At 39.1% G+C, this 23,807-nt stretch overlaps 1 protein-coding gene across 2 annotated transcripts; it reads right to left on the bottom strand.

The window, feature by feature from the left end:
- Positions 1–2,350: 2,350 nt before the first annotated feature.
- Positions 2,351–21,060, bottom strand: paqr5b (progestin and adipoQ receptor family member Vb). Of its 2 annotated transcripts, XM_072671290.1 has the most exons (9): positions 20,869–21,060; positions 18,283–18,372; positions 15,624–15,751; positions 8,366–8,571; positions 7,909–8,035; positions 6,823–6,867; positions 5,533–5,629; positions 4,241–4,385; positions 2,351–3,908 (listed from the first exon to the last, which is right to left on the bottom strand). In XM_072671290.1, exons 2-9 carry the CDS (start codon positions 18,334–18,336, stop codon positions 3,637–3,639), a joined length of 1,074 nt encoding a protein of 357 aa, XP_072527391.1. In that variant the 5' UTR covers positions 18,337–18,372; positions 20,869–21,060; the 3' UTR covers positions 2,351–3,636. The 2 variants fall into 2 exon arrangements, with proteins under 2 accessions (XP_072527391.1, XP_072527392.1); XM_072671291.1 differs by lacking the exon at positions 6,823–6,867.
- Between the last annotated feature and the right edge of the window lie 2,747 nt (positions 21,061–23,807).

Below are 23,807 nucleotides of genomic sequence, written 5' to 3'. Positions count from 1 at the left end.
AGGATCCACTGCCACTTTTTTCATCACGCCTCTAAATGTGACACAGTGGACAGGAAAGAGCAGTTAATCTGAGCCAATAAGACTTTCTCAGCAGGGCGTTAAAACACACAGACATGCGAGCGTGTGTGAGACTGTGTTTGAGCGTCTCCGCTTGCTTTGACGTTTCTCATCGTCTGTCAACAGAGGACAGAAGACTGAGCAAACAGCGTCAGTCAGGGAGTGTGCACAGCAAATGGGGTGGGTGTGTGGGGGAGAGAGAGAGAGAGAGAGAGAGAGAGAGAGAGAGAGAGAGAGAGAGAGAGAGAGAGAGCGAGACCACTGGCCCTCATACCTATTCAATTATTTTTGGACTACATTTGCATTGAGTCTGGATGGATTTTGGATATCTGAATATGAACCTCCAATTTGCCACATATCTTATACCATATCCTATACATATCACATCATATATGCTAATATATGTGTATGTGAAGTGTTGTAGTGTGTGTATAGTCCATGCATTATAAAACTGTGATTACAAAACTGTAATTATATTAAAAAAAATACACTGATATGGAAATACAAGATATGTGACATATTTCTATATACTAAATATATGTACATATGTATTTTATGCCTCATATATATATATATATGTATATATATATATATATATATATATATATATATATATATATATATATCCCATTACAACACACTAAAACATTAGTACTGCTGAAGTGGGAAACAGTGATTATTTCATCAACAGTGGAATCTGTCGAGGGCTGGATATTTTCGGCAGCACGTGAACAGACAGATCTGGAAATTGGTGATGTGTTAAAAGCAGGAAAAATGGACAACCATAAGAATCTGAGCCACTTTGACAAAGGGCCAAACTGTAATGGCTAGACGAATGGGTCAGAACACCTCCAAAACATCAGGCAGATCTTGTTGGGGTTTTTCTGGTCACAGTGGTCAGCACCTACCAAAAGTGCTCCAAGAAAGGACAACTGTTTAAAAAGGCACCTAAGGCTCATTGATCTTAAAGGATCTGCTGTTAATGTCTTGGTGCCAGATATCACAGGCCGCCTCACAGATCTGTTGTGGTGGCACAAGGGGGGCTACTCAGTATTAGGTACTAATGTTCCATTAGTAGGCAGTGAAATAAGAAGAGTGGCATACACTGAATTAAAAGATACTTAACGTAAAGAATTACTGTAATTTGTTACACCTAAATGAATTCTTTTTTTTTTCTCAAATGATTTTCATGATTTAGCTAAAATCTTACATTTTGGTTTAACATAAATCAAAGTATTTCTTTACCTAAAACAGAAATAGCATTCAAATGAAGTAAAATGATAATTTATTATAATCTTTATTCATAATATTTATTTTAAAGACCACTTTTACTTTATAATAACCCTATTTTGGAAAAAGCTAATATTACTCAAGTATAGCTTCGCATATAATTTTTTAAGTTTATTACATTTAATGAACTTTACAAGTTGCCTAAAATTACCGTAATTAGAATAGAACCTTTTGATTTACCCTAAAATATTAAGTTAATGTGAACAACCCTGTGTATTTTTTGTAAGTTTTCATCCTTCATTCTTCAACTAACTTTCATTAGCCTGCCCAGCAGTTTGCACCTGCATTAACACTAAAATGAATCCTGCTGTATAAGCATAAATAACATGTTAACTTGCTTTCTCAGCCTTCAACAACAAGGCCAGAAATTATACTAACAAATAAACCTGCGCCATTATCTGAAAAAGGTAGCCTGTAGGAAACGGCTACTCATTGATGGTGACGGGGGGGGGGGGGAGTTTAACTCAACAAAACACTGCATCAGCACAGCTGACTCAGTTCCTGGACTTGTTGAGAAATGAGTAAATCCAGCATCTGTGCAGTTGTTATTTTTCAGGTTTGCCATTTTTAAGATTGCAGGGGCCAATCACTACACATTCAGCAGTGGCAAACAACTCCAATGGTACCAAATATTCACCTTGAAATACTAGAGTAGTGTGTGGGATGTATCCAGGTCTACCTAAAGCAGACTTCATTTATTTGGATTAAAATAACTTGTTTTACAAAGCGCTGGGAACCGGACTTCATCACTCGTTACCTGGAGTTGCGCCAGTACCATCGAATTTTATGAATTCCAGTGGCCCAGTGTGTCTAAGATGGACTTCACTGTGCTGTAATAATCAAACATAGTACACAAAGCGGCCTGTACTATAATCAGCCTCTAGATGTCAGCGGAGGACAACTAGGCATCACACTGTACATTGTGACCTTATTGTAAGGCCTCATCAATCATCATAGAACTCTGTACCAATACTGTTTATTATAAAGATATTTACAAGGTATAAATAGCATAAGACATAAAAAAAGGCAAAAGCCGGGTTTCCTGGAAAAAAATACAAAAATGTATCACAATATACAAAAACCTCATTTTGTGCAGAAAATATGACAAGAGATAAGTCATGGAAACGTACGTGTCAGACTGTGGACCTTCCTTCACTGTTTACTGTTGGGTGAGCGTTTCTTGGCTTGTTGCCTGTGTTATTGTGCTCTTTGGCTGTATTACCCTGCTGTGGCATTTGAGGTCTGCTATGGTCAATGTGCTTCATAAGAAGAGATCGTTTGTTAGGCACCATTTCTCTGGCTCCCAATGCCCTGAGATCATCAGCACCTACATAAACACTCTAAAAAATAAAGCTGCTACAAAAGGTTCCTTGAGCGCTGCCATAGAGGAACCACTTTTGGTTTCATAAAGAACCATTTGTGTAATAGAGATGTGACCTTCAAGCTGATAAGGAAGCTTTACATCAAGAGAATTTATTTTGGGTCTTTTAAAGGTTCTTCACACTCAAACATCCTGGTTCTTTATGGAACCTAAAGTGGCTCTCCTATGGCATCACTCAGAGAACCATTTGAAGCACCTTTCTTAGCACATTTTTGGGAGTGTACATCACTCACATACACACACACATACACACATATCTGGCTCTGCATAGTTCAGAAAACTCAAGTGAATTACATACACTTTGCCAGTCTATGAGGTCTATTAGGCACACGTCCCTTGTACCTGCTCTCATTGGCCATTTTTGCAGAAACACCTACCAAACAGCCCATCTGTTGCTGCCAAGTTTAGCCCCGCACTCTCCCCCGTCCAGCAGTGGAAAGAAACCGCCACAGGACCACTGTGGGCCAGATATCAGTGGAGTGGTGGGCTATTCTCAGCACAGGTAGGGTGTCTGGCACTGATAGGAGCCTGACAAGTACTATTTTTTTAAACACCTCAGTCTCGCTACTGGGTTAATAATAGTCCACACTACGATCCAACTATCAGCCAATAGTAGCGTATATACTCATAAACTGACCATCTGTGAAGTACAACAGCATGACTAATACAAACTGTGTACATGGAAGTAGAGCTGTGCACCTACAAGGTGCACCAAGAAGGTAGGTGTATCTAATAACGTGAGCGGTAAGTGTATAATACTACCTGACTAAATCTCAGTACCTTCTCAACAAATCCTTTAAGCATGTCTCAAGTGAACTGAACCGTTTAAACCAAAACAACAGTGTTCTTCTCCTCTCAGCCCTCTGCAGAACCTGGTCAGAGCCCTCAGAAGCGGCATGGAGCTGCAGCTAGTCTCTGCAGCACTTCCTCGCCATGCTGGAGCCTTTGCTGGAGCCTTTGCTGGGAGCAGGGCCCCGCAGAAGTGGACAGCTGAAGAGGTATATGATCACGAGGCTGAGGAGGATGCAGAGCATGGTGGCCCCTAAACTACTGTTGAAGGTAATGGGTGGAGCATGAGCCTGCAGCCACGGCCGCCTCAGAGCCATGTCCATCTCGATGGCCTTCATTTGGAAGTGCGTGCCAATGATCCCACACACGTGGAACAGCTGGTGGCTGTGGCCTGCAGGGGGTAGTCATGTGAACAATGGACAGGAAGTCAGAAAGTTAGTGGTATTTCTCAATGCAGCTGTCCTTTATATAATATATGTTTTTAAAAGGCTGCTTTACAGATGCTTTACAGACATATTTTTACATTTAAGAGACATGCATTTTCTTCTGACAGCGTGTCACAGCAGCCTCTGTCACACAGTGGTGTGTTTGTACAGTCAGGCATATTTTCAGTACAAACCGCACTGTGGTAAACCCACACACTGCACACCCTGATGCGTAACAGCCTGCCTACTGTTGTGCAAACACAGACTGCAGGGCTTGGGCTGATAAGTCCAGCCTTACCGATGTAGTCAAAGCATCCAGGTGCAAGCCTCTCTGGGAGGTGTGTGGCGAACAGGAAACCCGTCAGGAATGCCAGCAGCGTGTGGTAGATATGGACAGAGTTCACTTCGTTCGCAGTGCAGCCTTCACCCACACATAGGAAGATCTATAAACACATTTTTCATTGTTTATCATGTTTTATATGGTAGTTTAAATGTGTTTCAATGTGAGAAAGTAAAGATATGTGTGTTCAGAAAACCAAAACTTTAAGTTTTAGCTATACGTATTTATTATTTAGGTAATCAGCAACCCCCCTCCTTCCAGGTAATTGCTTTTTTACAATAATACACAACATTTTTATTATTTCTTATTAAGGATATTGGCCCTTTTAAAAGTATGATGCCACAACTTTAGATCTTTTAGACCAGTTTGTTTGGACAATTCATTCTGAAGGTTTTACTTGATGTAAAATAAACAAATGCAAAAATAAACTAACAAATAAATAACAATTTATGTGTTATTGTGCTCCTTTCAACACTGACACTGAAAGCTCTTTTTTTATTACATAACCTGAACCTCCAATGTTTGATCCTTTTCAAGCAACTGACGAGGTGGAAGTATCAATATCATTCATTAATGTTACAGATGTTTTTTGTTTACTTATAAAGTTTCAATTGTGTAGTTATGAGGCTTTGTTATGACAACAGTAGGCAGTCTGTTGGCATAGGGACCCTCAGTGTAGTACCAACACCAACATCCAAGAATAAAGAAAACAAATAGAATCTCTAGATCTGCACATGTTATTAAAAATAAAGCTGCAGTTCATCCCTGGACCATAATAATACTCTACAGCCATGCGAAAGAAACGAGGACACCCTGTAAAAACCTTAGTTATAAATAAACACATAAAATGAAAGAAATGCAAATTGCAAATTATTAAGGTTTTCTTGTGAGGAAAAGTTAGGACATCCTAACATTTATTACTACAACAACTGAAGCTTCTCAGAGGCCTTCAGAAGCAGGGCTGTAGATGCAGATGAGTCTGAGTTTTAACCAGATCTAAGAACAATTAGAAATCAAATGTCTGTATGTTTAAATATTTAATAAAGTGAAAAAAAAACTATTCAGCACAATCTTTAAGGTTGCAACTGCCATGAGTAGCTTCGCTTGTCTAAAAAATCTGCTAGCTATGCGTTATTGCTTGCTCTCTCTCTTTATGATGTAGATTTGGCTTTTAAGAACAAACCTATTCAGGATCTTTTTTTTGTTGTTGCATTACAGCGTGTGAAATGTGCACGTGGTGTAAAACTCACTCTGTAGAAGAGAGGAATGTTGTCGAACAAGTAAGGGTAGGTGAAGGCTGAAATGCGCACCACCTTTCCAAGCTTAGGTCTCTGGCACTCAAGAAATCTGTGTGGGAAAGAACAAGATCGACCATCAAAATTGAGTCATCAAACAGGAATTACCAAGAACTGAGTTTTATAGCTAAGAATAATAAAGGGTGTGGTGAAGCCAGTATCAGTATCAGTATTACACAATCTCACGAGTACACAGACCAGACGCACTGTATCAATGAAACTGTGCTGCCAAAAATTGTCACCTATCACATGTAAAATCATGTGTCACTGATTTCTTTAGTTTTTCATGTAGTTATGAAATATGACAATATTTTATCTTATCATGAAGAATTTTGTTGTTGTGGTACACAATATATTATTTACCAAGCATATGGAGGATACTGTCAGTGCTTAAATGACACTGATCAGTTGACACTGATTAGACGGGTTTAACTGAAGTATATATATTTGCATCTCCAAAATATTGAATTCACAGGAGAAGACAAAGATATTTTAACCTTGAATGGAAGTCAATGTAAGATAAGTTTATTCCAAGTATTTTAGAGCATTTCTATTGGTCTGTACCTCCTGAATAATTCACACAGTGTAGAGGTTCAAACCATGGAGAAAAATACCAAAAGAACATGGTTTTTATATATATATATAGCGATATAGATTTTTTGAGCAGCAGTAAAAACAGCCTTTTGTATGACATAGAAATGTCCAAATAAAGGTCCAAATACTCAACATGGCCAGTACAAAGATTTTACTTGTTTCCAAAACCCATCTGGCATCTCTTGGTGTTCTGCAGCACACTTCACACATTAAGTTTTGAGATGAAGGCACAGGTAAGGTTTTCTTCTTATGACTGTTCCATAAATATTATGTTTGTACAAGCAAAGCTGCACAGTGGAACAGTGCACCCTCTTGATGTTCATGCAGGTTCCTGACAGCCATGTGGGGCTTTTGGTTTGCCTATCTTACCAGAATAATAGTAGTTCTGAGTCTTTACACAATTTACATTGTCCAGACTTTTGCATAGAATAATCCAGAATAATCATGCATTAAGATTTGCTGAAATTACTGTTTTATGTTTGATTAGCTACAATGTTTGATTAGGCTGTGTGTACTACTTCTCAATTAAAACATACAAAATACAGACAAAAAGTTAGATGGCAGAAAAGAATGGAAAAATGATTGTGTTAATTAGCTGTTGAAGCCAGCGAGTCCACACAGTAGCCAAACTAATGTAAAAGACTAATTTACCTTTCTGTGATGTCATGGTTATAGTGGAGAAATGGTAGGCCAAGCCTTAGCACAGGAAAGGAAGGGAAGAGAAGCATTCAGAGACTAACTGTTAGCACAGGCCCACTGTAGAACAGCAATTACAGGTTTTACATAGAACCACTTTACCCCTGAGAGCTATTACACACTACCATATGAAGAACAACTCAGACAGTTTGATTTTGCTTTTATTATAGTTTGCTTTCTCTGGATGAAAAGGCGGAGGTGGAAATAATGGAACTGTAAAGGTTCTATTTAGCATATTGTCATTAATATGTAAATAACCGATTACATTCTCAGGCTTGTTAAGGCAATGTAAGAAATGTTGTGCAGTAAGTATAATAAAAGCAAAAGCAAACTGTCTGAGTTGTTCTTCATATGATAGTGTGTAATAGCTCTCAGGGGTAAAGTGTTTCTATGTAAAACCCGTGATTGCTGTTCTACTGTTCGACAGTTATATGTAAATAACCGATTACATTCTCAGACTTGTAATTGTGAAATAACCAGCTATGTGCAGTTTCCAGTTGTCTAACATTCCTGTACTGGAAACTCTAACAGTCTTGATACACTAACAGCAAATGTTCAATAGTACTGAAAATAGGCCCAACACAACTTCAGTGAACTGGATGGAGTAAAATTCTATATAGCCAAATAGTTAATGAAGAGGCTGTTTAGTCAGTTTTAAGTGTTTTGAAACAGTTCAGGATATGTCTTTATATATTTATTGTAAAAGGTTTCCACCATTTACAATAAATCAAATCTGTTTGATTTTCTTTCATTCTAAAAGCATAACGCATATCAAAATAATGAGAATTCATCTCAAAAGAATGAGAAATCTTCAAAAATGTCTTAAAACAAAAAATTTGTATTGCAAAATAAAAACCTAGTATCTTAGAATGACTTTCAAATAATGACAGTATCTTAGAATAATGACTTAGCAATTTACTTACGTGCTGGATTGTTTGTTTTTCAATGTCAGGAATGGGCTTCCATTATTACCCATAGTCTTTCAATGATGGTAAATGACTGTATTTAGGATGATTGTGCAGTTTGTGGCTGTAATGTTACCTGGAGTAGCAGGCCATGGTGGTGCAGATGATAGTGTTGAACACTGCGACAGGAACATAGTATGCATGAAACAGACTGTTCATCCAGGAATCCGGCATGACATAGGCAGAGTAGGTGATAGCTGAACCTGAACACACCAACAAAGATATCATGTAACACACTGATACACGTCAGTGTTGGGAACAGATGCTTTTGTGAGATGTGATGTTAGTAAAAGCAGTGGTCATGTCTGTAACTGTAAACAGTAGTTTATTAATAGAGCATTTGTTTGGTTTGACTCCCAAAAGAGGTTTAAACACTCTGATCTGTAAATTGTGCAGTAGGCTGATTGTCAAGACAAGCGTGCACTGCCATGAACTCTCTCTAAAGCGCACTGATTTTATCTTTAAAGTGTACAAAATGCACAGTGTCTTTACTTCGGTGTGTGTGTGTGTGTGTCCATGCATGTTAACCCTACCCAGGCTGTAAAAACTGAGGGCTCCATAGTCAAAGAAGAAGCAGATGTGGCGGGCGCGAGTGGACATGGTGCTGAACGTGTGAGCACAGCTGGACGCCAGCGGGTACACACAGCAGGATAGCAGAAAGACCAACAACGGCCATGTATAGGCATCATTCCACACATCCTGCATACACACCACCGTCAGCAGCTTCCACAGAAAATACCTGAGAGAGAGAAAGAGAAAGAGAGAGAGAGAGAGAGAGAGAGAGAGAGAGAGAGAGAGAGAGAGAGAGAGAAAACAAAAGAGAGAGAATTCTATAATGCATAAAATGCATGAAAATAACAGTCAGTGGACTGTGAGCAAGTGCATGCATGACCTAGTTACTGTATGAATAACAAACGCAGTGATGTGTGAAAGACAGACAGAAAGGGAGAAAAAAAAGGCTTTGGCGGAGTGAAGCCATAGAAGACCCCCTTTAATGGATTGTTCTTTAACCCCTCCGCACGTACGTTCTGGTTATCTGTAATAAATCTGGTTTTAGGGATGCACTGTATGTTGTCTGAAGACAAATTGTTGTGTCACATTTGAAGCTGAACGTTCAGATCCCATGAGTGGGGCTGTATTTGCAAAAGAGGTGAAAGGTTCCCTAGAATGAAAAACAGTACGTATTTTTGGCTGAGTTGAATAAAGAGAGTTCAGTACATAGAACTGACATAGCGTGAACCTCAAACACTGTGTGTCTTCATTCAAATGCAAGTCCTGTATAAGCAAAAGAGGCCTGTAAAACTGGCTGATTCCAAAACCCTACATTTACATATACCAGCGATATTTCCCTAATTAAAGATGGCAGCTCAGCTACTTAGGCAGTGTAAGAATGTGGTGCTTTGGATACTTTTGTAGACTTTCTTTCCCAGGATTAGAGGATGAGCTGCATATCACCACCATACTCTGCTAGATATTGGAAAATACATGACTTTAGGTTGCTTCGTAAGCCAGGCCTAACACTAATCTAGCAGTATTTTAAATGAGCTGACTGCACAGTATGCTAACAGGATAGCAGCACTATCCAGTAAGACTGGATACGATCAAAGATTTTGTTGTTACAGTGCTCATCAAAGGACAGAGGGCCTTTCATTCTATGGGCAATACATATGCTTGTAACTAGGATTTTTGTAATGTTATACACTTTCTATATAGATCAGTGAAAAATGTCACCTATGGCCTACATCATGCACACAGGCAAACAAAAAACTACCCAAACTGACAACATGAAAAGGAAAAAACAACAAAAAACATCAAATAGCATAAATTAGCAAAATTATCTAAACTAATTGTACACTGAAACATATTGGCTTATTGGCCACTGAAATCAGCTTAACCTACCTATTATTTCTCATTTTAAGATTGTAGCAAAATTATTATTAGAGTGTTTAACTTATAGTAATGAAGTACGGTTTTTGTGAAGTGAAATAGCCTCAGTGTTTAGCTTGTGACAAGAAATTTGTCTGAACAAGAAAAATGTTCTCCCACTTTTTTGCAGTGTACTACATGACTCCAAAATCAAAAGTGCAAAAATGCAAAGTCCAAATCCACAAACAATCCAGCCTCTGTAGCACAGTGGTCTCCAGTCCTGCTCCAGTCCTGCTCCAGTCCAACCTTAAACCACTCCACCTGTTCCAACTCATGACTGGTTTTGGACAGCCCTGGCTGCCTTGTGGTGTGTCAGATTTGAGTTGGAGTTGGTTGACACCTGAAGAAGGTAGCTCTCCAGGAGAAGCGTTAAAGGCCTCTGGTTTAGACAAGCATCAGTACTTAATACAACTCAAAATGAAGAGTAGGTTTGGAGAAGAACATTAAACACCTGAGTATAAGTTTTTTTGGTCAGTTATTGAGGCTCCACAAATGTTAAAGGCTTGTGCTAGAAGCAGATATTTAAGCCAAGAACCAGCGTTTCCTAAGCTTTAGCGTATCTATGTATCAAGTCTTGGTACATGGATGTCGGCAAAGTTTAAGGGGGTTGAAAAGGTGTTAATAGCTGATAATGGGTCACAATTCTTTAGGCTACGGAAATTGTTTTGATGTTTTTCACTTTTTGACATAATGTAACTCTAGCAGTTGTTCTTTATATTGTATCCAAAGTGTTTGATGAATGGACAAATAGAAATGCTCCAAAATGACTTCTTGAAATGAAATGAAATCCTTTTACATTGACTTCTATTGAAAGGTAAGAAGGTTTTTTCCCTCTCTTGTAAAGTTGTCTTTCTAAAAGCAAAAAAGGGAACATTATTCAGAAAAGAGACTAAGCTAAGAGAGAGAGCTTATCACTAGGAGGACTTAAAGACATTTGAGCTGGTATTGAAACCATAGCAGTGGGCATGGACACATTGTTAATAATCTGCCGTGGAAAAAAACCCAGAGAAAGGCCTACTGACTGACAGCACATGTCCTATCAGACCGCTTGACCTGCCTGGACTTGTTAAAGTTGAGGTATCTAATACACACACACACACACACATACACCTGTCTGATGGGTGTGCACGCGTACCTTACCCTGCTATTGTCTGCACTGTAGGTGGCTGTGCTGCTGGCTGTGAAGTCTGGGGTGAAATTATGCAACACAGTCAACACAATAGCATTGTGTGAGGGAAATGTTGCTGGGCAAGGGCACGCTCCGTCGGCCACTAGCCAACATTTCACAACCACTCCTGGGCACTGTGCGTCACTGAGTAATAGGTTTAAAACTGCTCTCGGCAGATTGAGAGCCACTGCGTGCAAACCTTTCTGCCTGTTTGAAGGTTAAACAAACATTTCTTTGGAGTTTGTTGGAAAACCAGGTTCCATTTTATCCTCCTACATAGCCTTAATGACCAGACCTGATTTGTGTGTCCTCTTGTGAGTTTGCTTGAGCACAAATCCAAAGAAATATTCAATATTTACGCATATATCACGTAAAATCTAGTGGTTTGTTCACACAGGACTCATTTGTTTAATGTAAATCTGAAAATCCTACATTTTTATGTCCTTTTATGTCTGTAGAGATTCCATCTGTTTAGACCAATCAGATCAAATTCTTGAAACATTTTACAAATGCATGTCAAACACGCTTAAAAATAAAGGCTTCAGACTTCAGGGATTTCAAGTGATTCCATAGAAGAACCACATGTTCTGAATTTTGGCTTAAGGAAATGTTCTCCAATTGGATTGTACAGCATTTTATTTTAATATACATAAAATATCCCTGTTATATATCATCACTCAAAGAACCCTTGGAAGCACCAAGGGAAGGCTAATGCTAATGCACCAAAAGAAGGCAATACATTGAACAATGAAGCCCTCCAAGTCTTGACTGAACCCATATTTTTCTAACTGATTCTATAAAAGCTGTAAAGTAACCCACCTACACACGCTAAAAGCTTCTGTAAAACATTTTACGAGGAAAAAATATTGGAAGCCATTGTGTGGAACGTCTGGTTGGACACAAAGGACATAGTTGGTCATATTTAACCTGCAGGTAAAACTCTAAGGCAGAAGTTAATATGTATGAGACAGTGCGTGGCAAGGTTCATTTGTTATTTTGCCATCATTTTTTTCCAGCTCATTCTGAAAGCAGTCAGAGCCACCTGAAACACCAGCTGCCCTTTACACTGTCTAACAAATTCCATGACAAAACAACAAGATTGAAATCATCTAAAATCGTGAGACATTAAATTACATTTCAGTTAAGAAGGTTATTCCTTCTCTTTGAGTCAGTAAATACACTTTGTGGACAACAGTATTGAGACACTTACACATTACACCTATAGGACCTGTTATGAGATCCATTTTAAATCCTTAGGCATTAATATGAAGTTAATATTGAGCTGGTCCCCCTTTGCAGCTCTAACAGCGGGTCTGGAGCTCTGCAGTTGTTGAGTCAGCAGAGCATTGGAGACTTTTCTGCACTATGCTCTGAGCTCAGCCCTCGCCCTGACCCCACTCTGTAACTTGGTGGCTGAGCTGCTGTGGTTCCTAAACCAATAATACCCCTCATAGCTGATGGTGGAATATTTAAAAGGTAAGACATTTCACCAACTGACTTGTTGTTGAAACGGTGGCTCCTATAACAGAACCACGCTGGAGTTCAGTGAGCTCATTAGAAGCATCTTTCACTAATGTGTGGGAAGGTGACTACATGGCTTGGTGCTTGATTTTATACTGATGGGACTGGCAATGATAGTGAATATAACACCTGAACTCAATGATTGAGAGGTTTTGTCCACTGCTTCGAGAGCATGTGTTCAAGGTCACTGTGTGTGTGTTTGATCACTAGTGGGTATGTGTGTGTTCACTGCACAGATGGGTTAAAGACAGAGGCCAGATTCCATCTGTGTCCAACACAAATGGTAAATATGGTTGTCTTGTCTCTTACCTCAAACCTATGTGACATTTAATCTACTGAACTGCATTGTTGACTATTCTAAATAGTACTTAATTCTAATTGGTACCTACAGGTTTCCCAGCTAACATGCCCATGTGGTGGGGCTCGTTTGGGTATCCCAACTGGTGAACCAGAAAGTTTTGTCCTCGGGTTTCATGTTTGCCCTGCATGTGGATGCCCACCAGGGTCAGTGATGGAATCAGGAGGGGTTAAACATGGACCCCATCTGGGTTATACACTACACATGGGGCCTAGATTGGACTTCTATGAGATTAAGGTGGGCTGTAACAATGGGGCCCTTTTCGAACTAGGTCCCAGTAACAAAGTATATACAAACCCACCCATGCCCACCTGGTGCCCACCTAGCCTGCGTTCCAACTGTGTGAGTAGCACATAAGAGTGTTTTTTGGGTTGGCCTGGGTTGTTACAACAATCTTTTTCTGTTAATTAGGAATTTGTAATTCATAATAACCATGAGGTTTTGTTACAACAGTATCTACATCCAATAATCCTCAACGATAAACCAATAGAAATGGAGCAAAATATATATTTTTAAATTCCATCTAAATCAACAACATGCCAATAGCCAAAAGTGATCTACTGTAAATACTGTATTCATTGCAAATCAAACAGAGTGATCTATTTGAATGATTTGCTATTCAGCGAGGCCTAAAGAATAAAACCTGACAAAAGCCAGCGTCTATCCAGCGTGTTTACTAGTGGTGGAAGACCCAGAGGAAAGCTGTGCTGGGAGCTCATTAGCAGTAATAGGAGAGCTACTGCTGGTCTTCAGGCGGGCCAAATCTCTAAAGAGTGGCCCAGCCAGTGTAAACCTCAGTGGGGGGTATGAGCTCCAGCACTGGGTGCTGCTCTATTCAAACTCTAACCCTCAGCAGCAGCAAACAAAGAAGTTAAATGCTGTTTCCATGGAATCCCATCCGCCCTGGTATCAAGCAATGTGGAGCAGGCTGGTGGTGCTGTTCCTTGAGTGTGTTGCATGTGTATATACAGATTTAGAAGCTGAAGGACACAGAGTGTCAGTTGCAGTACGCATTGTCTGTTGCATTTACTGAAGACGTATACATGCTTTCTATTAGACTGGAAAGGTAAGAGGAAGGTGGAAACAGTGGAATAAATGATAGCTGAGAGAAGAGACAGTGTGTGTAACGTGCAGAGTGTAGAAAGGGAGTGAAATGTGGGCTTTCTGACATTTTCAGGACAAAATCTGCTGATTCTAAAGTTCTACACTTTTCATTGTTAGTGTCGTGCCTCACAATGTGAAACGACCTATATAGACTCTTGTTGACCCTGGTTTCACATTTGATCAACAAATCAAATTTACAATAAAAAACAAGCCTCTTTTAGACATCCTTTCTAAACAAACAGGTTCTTTAGCATGAAAACACTGAAAACTGATTCTCAGACTCATCTACAAAATAGTCCTCACTTTTATTAAACAATGGAAGTTTAATAGAAGCTATGTCTCAGTTGTTTTAACTAAAAAGACATATAGGTCATATAATTCTTATACTACATAGTCTAGATGCCATCACTGTGACAGGCTGCTGAACTATGATAGACCACTAACTATGTTTGGACCCCATTAAAAATCTGCAGCTTCCTTCTACACTGTTAAAAGTCATTTCTTTGATGAACTTTTGGAGGTTCTTCAATTTGAAACTGTGAAGAAAACAACTTAAGTTGCTTTGAAGAATCTTCAAGAAGAAATCGGTTCCTTGAAAGTTCATCAAAGCACTTTTACCTCCTGAGACCTGGAATTTTGCTTGGTGTGCATTTTTAATTTCTCCAATTTGGGATTAGTCAGACCTACTCTCACTTTAAGTATAAAAAATTAAATTAGTCTTTGAATAAGAAATCAGTTCTGCAACAAAATATGTCCTTATGTGAGGCCAAACGGTCTAAGTTTTAAAAAATATTACGTATCATGATGCAGAGAAGCAGAAATGTAATGTCCCCATTAGAGGACACAGGCATTCAAGAGGTTAAGAGGTTGCTCCACAGTTTCAAACTGAAGAACCCATTAAAGTACCTCAAGGATCTTATACTTTTAACAGTGTAGATTGTGTTGAAAATGATAATGTTGTCAAAAATTGGGTTTGGGCTGTTGTGTTAATAAAGTAATAAAAGTAATCAGAACGTAATGTGTCAAAAAAGCAGCAGAAAATAAAACTGCAAGAGTCTGAATGTGAGCCCATTCTTTAGTTCCTCATTTTTACAGTTACATAACTTACATATTATTAGAATAGTCAACTGCTGATTACTGTATAATTAATTCTTAAAAATAGCTATTAAAAATAAAGGTGCAGTCTTTGGATTGCTGCCATAGAAGAGTCACTTTTAGATTCCATTAAACTGAGTAGTTTCCATGGAAAGGTTCTTTGGGGAAGCAAATGTGACCTTTTTGGCACCTGCATTTAGCATGTAGTTAATAATAAGCCTTAATAACTTAATACGTGAATAAAATGCCTGCAGTTTAAAAGGTTTACAGCCAGTGTTGCTGCTCACTGGCTCAACACATTACTGTCCGTTGACTTTTCCTTACTGTAAAGTGTTGCTAATAATAAAACTTGTTGTCATTGCCATGCTAAAAACACGTATGTCCAAAATCACAGCTCTACAAGAGAAGGAAATTCCTTCTTAAATTTCAATTGAATTTAATGGAAACAATTTCCTTCTCACACGATTGGTCCATTCATAATGAACTTTGGAAACGATGTAAAGAACGGCCAAATCCAAATTATGTAAAAAAAAATAATAATAATAAAAGTTGAGGTACAAAGTTTGCATGACGGCACATCCTAACATAATATAAGTAACATCTGTGTGTTTAGGTTTACCAGGTTGGAAGGAAGTGTGTCCAAACATTGAGAGTTTCATTGGTCAGCTGGAAAAGGCTGAGGACACAGTCAGTGGCTGAGCTGCGAGGGTGACGATATCCTGAGATAATACTGTCCTCCTGGAAGGCCTAAAACAAAACACACAGAGTCTTTAGTCTCATGCAAACCTTACTAAACCTTATTGAGGCTCAAAACTTGGAAATGGTATCAGACACCACTGAGGTTTTTGTACAAGTGAATTTGTCTTATCTAGATAATGTTCTCTAAGGCCACCAATAAAGGAAAGTATTCATGTCAAAAATCAAACCTTTTCTCTCGTTTCTGGACTTGAAAGAAGTTGTTAACGCTTACATTTCACCTCACACTCTAAACATAAGGATTCTGGTACTGGAAAAGGGTTTGGTGAGGCGAAACATTAGTGGAACCCTTCTGTTTGTGAAATATAGAATTATTTTTAAAGTTCTCCCAGGAAGCATCTACAAGAGGTCTGAAGAACCATTTACACGTTCAAATGTGAGCAAGAGCTGTCATGATTCTGAGTAGAACCATGGCCTTTACTGAAGAATCCCTTAAAAGAGTGGAGATTACACACATGCATTAAGTACAGAGGTGTCAAATAACAAAGTACAAATACTTAGTTACCCTACTTAAGTGGAAATGTTGGTTATCTATACTTTACTGGAGTAATTATATTAAAACTCCTTACATTTTACACTCCTTACATCTGCACTTTCTACTCCTTACGTTTTAAAAATAGCCTCGTTACTTCTATTTCATTTCCGTTTGCTTTCATAACGGCTTGTCATGAAAAAAAAACAAAAAAACACATTGGTTTGTAAGGGATCCATTGCACCTGCACATGTCACGTAATACTCCAGCAAGGACACAGCAGACGTATGTAGCCTTGTATGAAGATGTCCGTGACAGAGACTTAAGAGAACTCGGGTGAAACGTCTCAACTAAGCCCCACATTCACATTCACATTCCAATAAAGGTTACTGATAACACGCCTCTGAAGTTTGACTTTTTGTAACATTACAATACTTATCAACTACTCATCATATTTTCCGCTCCATGAAACATGTTAATGCTCAGTAGTGCACATAGATGCTCCTTTAATATAGAGATCTGCAGCTGAAACATGAAGCCTAGTGCATCCCAACATTTTCCAACATTTTTTTTTTTTAATAGAACATCATTATTATCATCATTATGGTGTTTTTAGAAAAATGTGTTTTTGGGGAGGGTGGGGTACTGCACTTTAGACCCCTGTGGCGTGGCCTAAGCTTTTGGCCTTTGTTTTCCTTCCATTACTTTTACTTTTATACTTGAAGTAGTTTTGAAACCAGTACTGTTACACTTTTACTGGAGTAAAAAGCTTAAGTTGATACTTCAAACCCTGGTGTCTACACTTCTACCTGAGGAATGAATGTGAAGACTTTTGACACCTTTCATTAAGTAGTCTTCTGCAGCTGCTCACCAGAACACAAACAAGAAACACAGAAACAAGAGGTCTCATCACCCCAGTCTGTCTAAAAGTGTTCTTTACATTTTAAAAGCTCTAAATGTTGTACTCCCCCCATCCCCCCACCCTCAAAAAAAGACCAACCTTGATCCACCCTTATGTTGTTTCTAGGTCTATGAGGTCTTTAGGTCAGTTACTATTGGCTGCTCCACAGTGTGTGTGGTATTCTGGCTGCTAGAGTCTTCCTGCTAAATTGGGGAACTATTTTCTAATCATTTTTAAATAAAGTCAGACTTTTTAACATCAGTATTTTGAACATTTTCTTATTTTTATTTATTATAATGTGACATTTTTTCTATTTACATATTTTTAAGGAATATAAACAAGGCAGAGAGTAATGTCACATTCTACTCTTTTAATTAGTCACCGCAATTTAGTTCATTTTGTTTATAATTTGTTTATTAAAAAAAAAAAAAAGACCAGCCTTGATCCACCTTTATGTTGCCTCTAGGTCTATGAGGTCTTTAGGTTAGTTACTACTGGCTGCTCCACAGTGTCTGTGGTATTCTGGCTGCTAATGTCTGACTGCTAAACCAAATAACTATTTTTAAATAAACATCAGTATTTTGAACATTTTCTTACTTTAATTTATTCTTATTTGGCATTAATTATACTGACATATTTTTAAGGAATATAAACAAGCAGGGTGTTATATGTGCCATATTCTACTCTTTTAATTATTCACAGCAATATGTTAATTTTTTTATGCATATTTGTTTTTTTAAGTTTTTTCTAAAATCTCTGTTCAAAGTCTTGCATATTTGGCTTATCACTGCTCTATCTACAAATCTGTCATTTCATAGAAGCTGTTGCTAGATTGGACAGGTTGGACAGATTGTTGTCAAAAATGTCTTTCAGACAAATGCACTCAGGTTAAAGTTGAGAATGAAAAGCATGAACTCCTTGAAAGAAAAGCACTTTTACCTAAAATGTTGATCATTCTTGGAACTACTCTGCTGTAGACAAGCTTGAACCTACCTGGAAGGTCATATGGATTATGTAATACAATGTACCTGTTAGGAAGAACCGTCTGCTAATCTCCCCAGCCACCCTTCACTATGAAACCAGCAACAAACAGTGTGCTGTATCTATATGCAAGTGTAGCTGTTGCGTAAACGCATTGAATGAACTTACTTTGGGAACTTGGTGGACGTTGAAGACGCGGGGCAGTTTGATCAGGCTGAGCATGTTCCTCAGGTTCCCAGCTCTGGCTTCCACAGGTGACTGAGGTGAAATGCAGGGAGGCAGGGAGGCTGTGACATTTTACCTGAACTCAGAGCAGTTCAGCTAGACCTGCCCCACACCCCGCCCAAAACATACACCCCCTCGCACATGCTCTGCATTACACTTGAGACACCTGAGACCTGAGTCTGAATCAAAACTGGCTAATTAGTGTGCCAGAGGAAGGAAGATATACACACAAACACACACACACACGCTGTTTTTTGTATTGCTATCTCTGTGGGGCGTTAATGCTGACTTGTTCTGTGTATTGCCTTTTTTGTTAATACCTTATATGAAGGCTACCTTCATAGGGTCTTCATAAGATATGAGTAACATTTTATAAAGCAAAAAAACAAGTGCTGATGCCAGTGATCGCAAGATGACATGAGATGGTTTCTGAAGTAAATTACAGTGTATTTACATGTGAAGCCTTAAAGGCACAGCTATCCGCATTTCCTCTATTTGTAATACTGTATGTTATAAAGCATAATTCCTTGTCTTCAGTGTCTCTAAGTTCAGCCATGTTCACATCCTCTGCTGCATTCTCTTCAGAACCCTGACGCTGGCCTACAAAGCCAAGAATGGACCACCTCTCTATACTTGATGGCAACGGTCAAAAGCTGATCTGTACCAAGAGCCCTTCGACCTTCAAGTACAGCTCGGCTCGACCCGACATCTTTTAAGATACATGGGAAGACAAGCGTCCAGGCTTTTTTCTGTCCTGGCACCAAAGTGGTGGAACGAACTTCCCCTGGGTCGCTCGATGTCTTCAAACACAGACCGAGGATCCAGCTCTTCCATGAGTACTTGGGCGTACTGTGTAGTGCCGAGCTGTGGTCTCCATACTGGCTTTTGTATTTAGCAGTATCTAAGCTCTATACAAACTAGTTAAGGGTATTTTCTGAGTGAACAGTTGTAGGTCGCTCTGAATAAGAGCACCTGCTAAATACCTTTAATGTAATTGTAAATGTAAATGTAATTCCCAAATAATCCAACTAATTAGGAAGAGGATTAGTTAATGACATTTATCAGTTCTATAAAGTTCTACTTAAATGCGATATCTATTAAGAAAGTCGCAAACATAAACAGTCTGTTTATCATTAAAGCAATTGTTCTGTAATACATTAATACATTTACTGCAATACATTTACCTTAAATAAGTTAAAGGCATAATTAAGCATAATTAAGTATTTGGTGCAATTACAAGCAAGTCCCTTTATACTTAAGTGACATGTTATGAAGAGTATTTCTACGTTTACTAAGGTAAAGGCTTTTTGTATGAGGATATGGAAAATATGAATGGAAATGATCGCTTTGTGGCATTATATTATTCTCTACTGAACTGATGGTCCCACTTTACACATTATGTGTACTAACACATTAACAACCCACGCAGGAACAATGTGTTTTAATACTGGTGATGCATTCACAGATGCATTACCTTAGTAAGTACACATTTGTCAAATTCAGTTTGAACTCATGTGATTATACAAGTCCATCCCAAAAGCTGTATGAGGGAAAGTAGCATTTTCATATGAATACAGTTACCCTTATCTTATTAGACCTGTATAACCACATACACGAGAGAATACACTGTTACAGCTACTGACATACACTTTGTGTAATTAAACGAGTCAAAACTAATGCTAATGCACATGTATTTACACATGCTGTACTACTGTAATGCATCTGTAGTTCTGACTGGAACACCAGTAATTACACTGTTATTACCTGGATTATTAATGCATAACTACTCAGTTGTTAGAGACACTTAACCCCTTAAAAAGCCTATGGCCCACCAGCAGGCCTAAAGTGTTATTACAGTCTTCTATTATCAGGAATTAGCCCCACTAGTGTGTACAGAAGTCCCTGTCGTTACTGATAATACACCTTAGTGTGTATTGCTTCAGATCAAGATCAGTTTAATTGACATGATAAATATTATAATTTACATACCTTGCTCTGTATCTGTCTCATTTGATCTTGTGACTACTGGAATAAGCTCTTCATAAACACTCATTGCTTTATGAATCCATTTGATGAATTTTGTTTGACAGTTTTTCACTTTTTTACATAATGTGAATCGAGCAGCCACTTTACATTGTATCATAATTTCAATGAATGGACCAATAGAAATGCTCCAAAATGACTTGGACCAAAATGCTTTTACACTGACTTCCCCTGAAAGTCAAGACATTTTTTCCTTCTCCTGTAAAATTGACATTTTAGAAATTTTAAAGACATTTACATGACAGTGACAGGATGTGTGTGTTATAGCCTCCCTGTACAGATAGCCTTCTTTTGTCCTTTTATTATTGGTGAAAGAAAATGGGGACAATTCCTAAATGTCCCCAAAATGTCCCCACTACAAGACTCAAATCCACAGCAACAAACACACAACCCAAAGAGGAAAAGGAAGGAAGGAAAAAAGCAGAGAAGCAAAGTCTTAAATCTGTCAGTCTTCCTCAACTATCACATGTAAAGCATTCCCCGTACCTGCAGCGGGTTGAACAGGTCGGTGGAGTTAGTTGGAAAAGCTTGGTGCTCAGCAGCAGAACAGTCCTGCAGAAACAGATGTCAGTGACACGGACAGAAAAAGGCCCAGAGAGGCTGCGGCTGGTCAGCGCCAGTGGGCATGTTCAGTTTTTCGGTTGCTCACTCTATTTCCTGGGCCGTCTCAGTGCAGAACAAACCTGTCCGGTCAGGCAGAGAGAGAGAGAGAGAGAGATGGCCTTATCGGTTTCACCCAGCCCAGGTAGAGTTGATGAATGAATGGAGGGTGTGTGTGGGTGTGTAAGAGAGAGAGAAAGAGAGAGAGAGAGAGAGAGAGAGGTTGACAGCAGCTGTAAAGTAAACAAATCTTATTCTTGCTCCACCACGCCTTCTCTCTCTCTCTCTCTCTTTTTCTCTTTCTTACACACCATGCATTTGAGGCACTGCATGCTCCTGCTGCGGTTTCACACATGGAGAATGCAGCGTGCTGTCTGTATGATGTTGCTATAGAGATGCGTTATCTTGTGCAAACTCTAAAACCTCGAAAGCAAACACCGGTGGCTCCTGACACCTGACTTATGCACAGCCTTAAATATTTCTCTCTCTCTCTCGGGTTTTATTCACCATAAGCTGAGCTTATTAGCATGTGAGTTATTGCCTATTCTGGAGTCTGCAGAACAAAGTAATACAGGCACAGAACATGAGCAGCACTGAGGGTTTTGAGCACTCAACATATTACTGTGTTCCAAAACAAAAGAGTTTGTTTCCATGATGAAAACTTTAACAATAAATCATAAAAACAAAGTGGTAGAACTCGAAAAACCGATCTAGGAAAAACACCCGGAGTGTGTTTACAGCCTTGGGTTTACTAAATACACACCGCAATGTGGAAATTACTTGGGTAGTACATATTTATCCAAGACACGGTTCAATATAGTACTGAAAAAGTGTTCTTGGCCTCATTTACAGCAGAAGGTATACATACATACAATATTTGGACAAAAGTATTTGGACACATTCTCACTGTTCATTCTTTCTTCTGAAATCCACATTTTTAAAAAGGAGTTTGTCCTGCTTTTGTTGGTGTAACTGTCTCTACTGTCCAGGGAAGACTCTTTACTACATTTCAGAGCATTGCTGTGAGGATTTGATTGCATTCAGCAACAAGACAAGAACATTGATGAGGTCAGGATGTTAGATGATCACCACACCTCATCCCAAACCAACTCCAATTTATCCCAAACATATTGGATGGAGCACAATCATTCCAGAGACCACAGTTCCACTAATCCGCAGCTCAGTGCTGGGGAGGCTTGAGACCCCTGGCTTTAGGCATGGTGCCAATAGCTTGATGATTATCTGCTCCAGAGAGTCCTATTTTATTGCCAGTACTTTTCTCTACAGGGACTAGACAAGCGGTGTGTTTGTGTGCATTTGCACATTGGTGTCAGAATTGGGTGCCACTATAAGTAGCTATTGCACTGATTAGAACGAATGTCCACAAACATTTGGACATGTTGTGTAGTTTATAACATGTCAATCTACACCACTTAGGATGTTTTGAATACTACAACAATTTGGTTGGTGGGTGGTGGTGTGGCTCTCTGTTCCCACAGATCCTTATCCCTGCACAGTTTGGACTCCCTCCCGCCTCGTTCACACTTTCCATTAGAAAGGCTTTGTCTGACAAGACAAGTGAAACTGTGGATCACCGGGGGTTTAGCTGCTAGTTGTTGGACAAAGATCCTCCAATAAAACATTGACTTCATTTAAATATCTCAAAATAGATACAAATACATGATATGCCCAAAGGTTCGTCCAAATGTTCTGCTCCAGAGCTCAGTGCTGGGGTTGCCTGGCAGGGGCGCTGCCAGGGATTTTCAACCCTATGAGGAGAATTTACATGTGATAGTTGAGGAAGACTGACAGATTTAAGACTTTGCTTCTCTGCTTTTTCATTCCTTCCTTTTCCTCTTTGGGTTGTGTGTTTGTTGCTGAGAATTTGAGTCTTGTAGTGGGGACATTTTGGGGACATTTAGGAATTGTCCCAGATTTCTTCCACAAATAATAAAAGAATTAAAGAAGGCTATCTGTACAGGGAGTCTATAACACATGCATCCTGTCGCTGTCATTTGGCATATAAACTTAGTATTCGGACACCTGCTCATTAATATTAACTTCCGGCATCAATGGTCTGCTGTCTCTACTGTCCAGGAAAGGCTTTTGTCTAGATTTTTTTTTTTTTTTTGTTTTTTTTTTGAAAACTGCTGTGAGGATTTGATTGCATTCAGTGACATTGGATAATCGCCACCCCACCTTATTGGATAGAGAACCATCCATCATTCCAGAGAACACTGTTCCCCTGCTCCACAGCTTAATACTGAGGTGCTTTATACCCTTATAGCCCACACCTGGCATTAGGCATGGTGCCAATAGGCATGTTTATCTGCTCCAGAGAGTCCTATTCAATTGGCAGTACTGCAATTTAAAGTAGCTTAATGTGAATAATTAGAACAGGTGTCCACAAACATTTGGACATATAGTTCAAAACTTACATTTTCAGCTAAGGTAATGAAATACTAACTTCATTAAGAAGTCAAGCATATGACAGGTGCAAAAACAGGTGCATGACCAGTTTCTAGTGTAATGGTTAAGCCAAACCACACGATGGCAGTGTTTTCAAACAACCCAGCCTCTAAGGAGCACGTCAGTCAACCCTGCTTCGAATTGACGGACACTGAAGTGTAAAGTAATGACCGAGTCAGCCATGTGGCGGCAGTGTCTTCAAACACCACATTCTCAAAGAAGCAGAGCGCTCAACCTTGTCTCCAGCTGACTGTCAGGGAAGCCAGATTGCTTTTGCATGCTTGGTCCTTGGTAACACTTCAAAGGGAAGTGCAAACAAAACCCCAACCAAAAGCTGAAATTCTGTTCCTCACTCC

Source organism: Salminus brasiliensis, chromosome 25, assembly GCF_030463535.1.
Source record: "Salminus brasiliensis chromosome 25, fSalBra1.hap2, whole genome shotgun sequence".
In the NCBI taxonomy this organism is placed as follows: Eukaryota; Metazoa; Chordata; class Actinopteri; order Characiformes; family Bryconidae; genus Salminus; species Salminus brasiliensis.
This window is presented reverse-complemented; position numbering and strand designations above follow the sequence as displayed.

Excerpts from the sequence above, each read along its gene's own strand:
- paqr5b (XM_072671290.1), bottom strand. The coding sequence starts at position 18,336 with ATGCTCAGCCTGATCAAACTGCCCCGCGTCTTCAACGTCCACCAAGTT. Across the intron at positions 8,036-8,365 it reads CCTCAGTTTTTACAGCCTGG|GTTCAGCTATCACCTACTCT; the intron begins GTAGGGTTAACA and ends TGGTGTGTTCAG. Across the intron at positions 3,909-4,240 it reads TGGATGCTTTGACTACATCG|GCCACAGCCACCAGCTGTTC; the intron begins GTAAGGCTGGAC and ends TACCCCCTGCAG.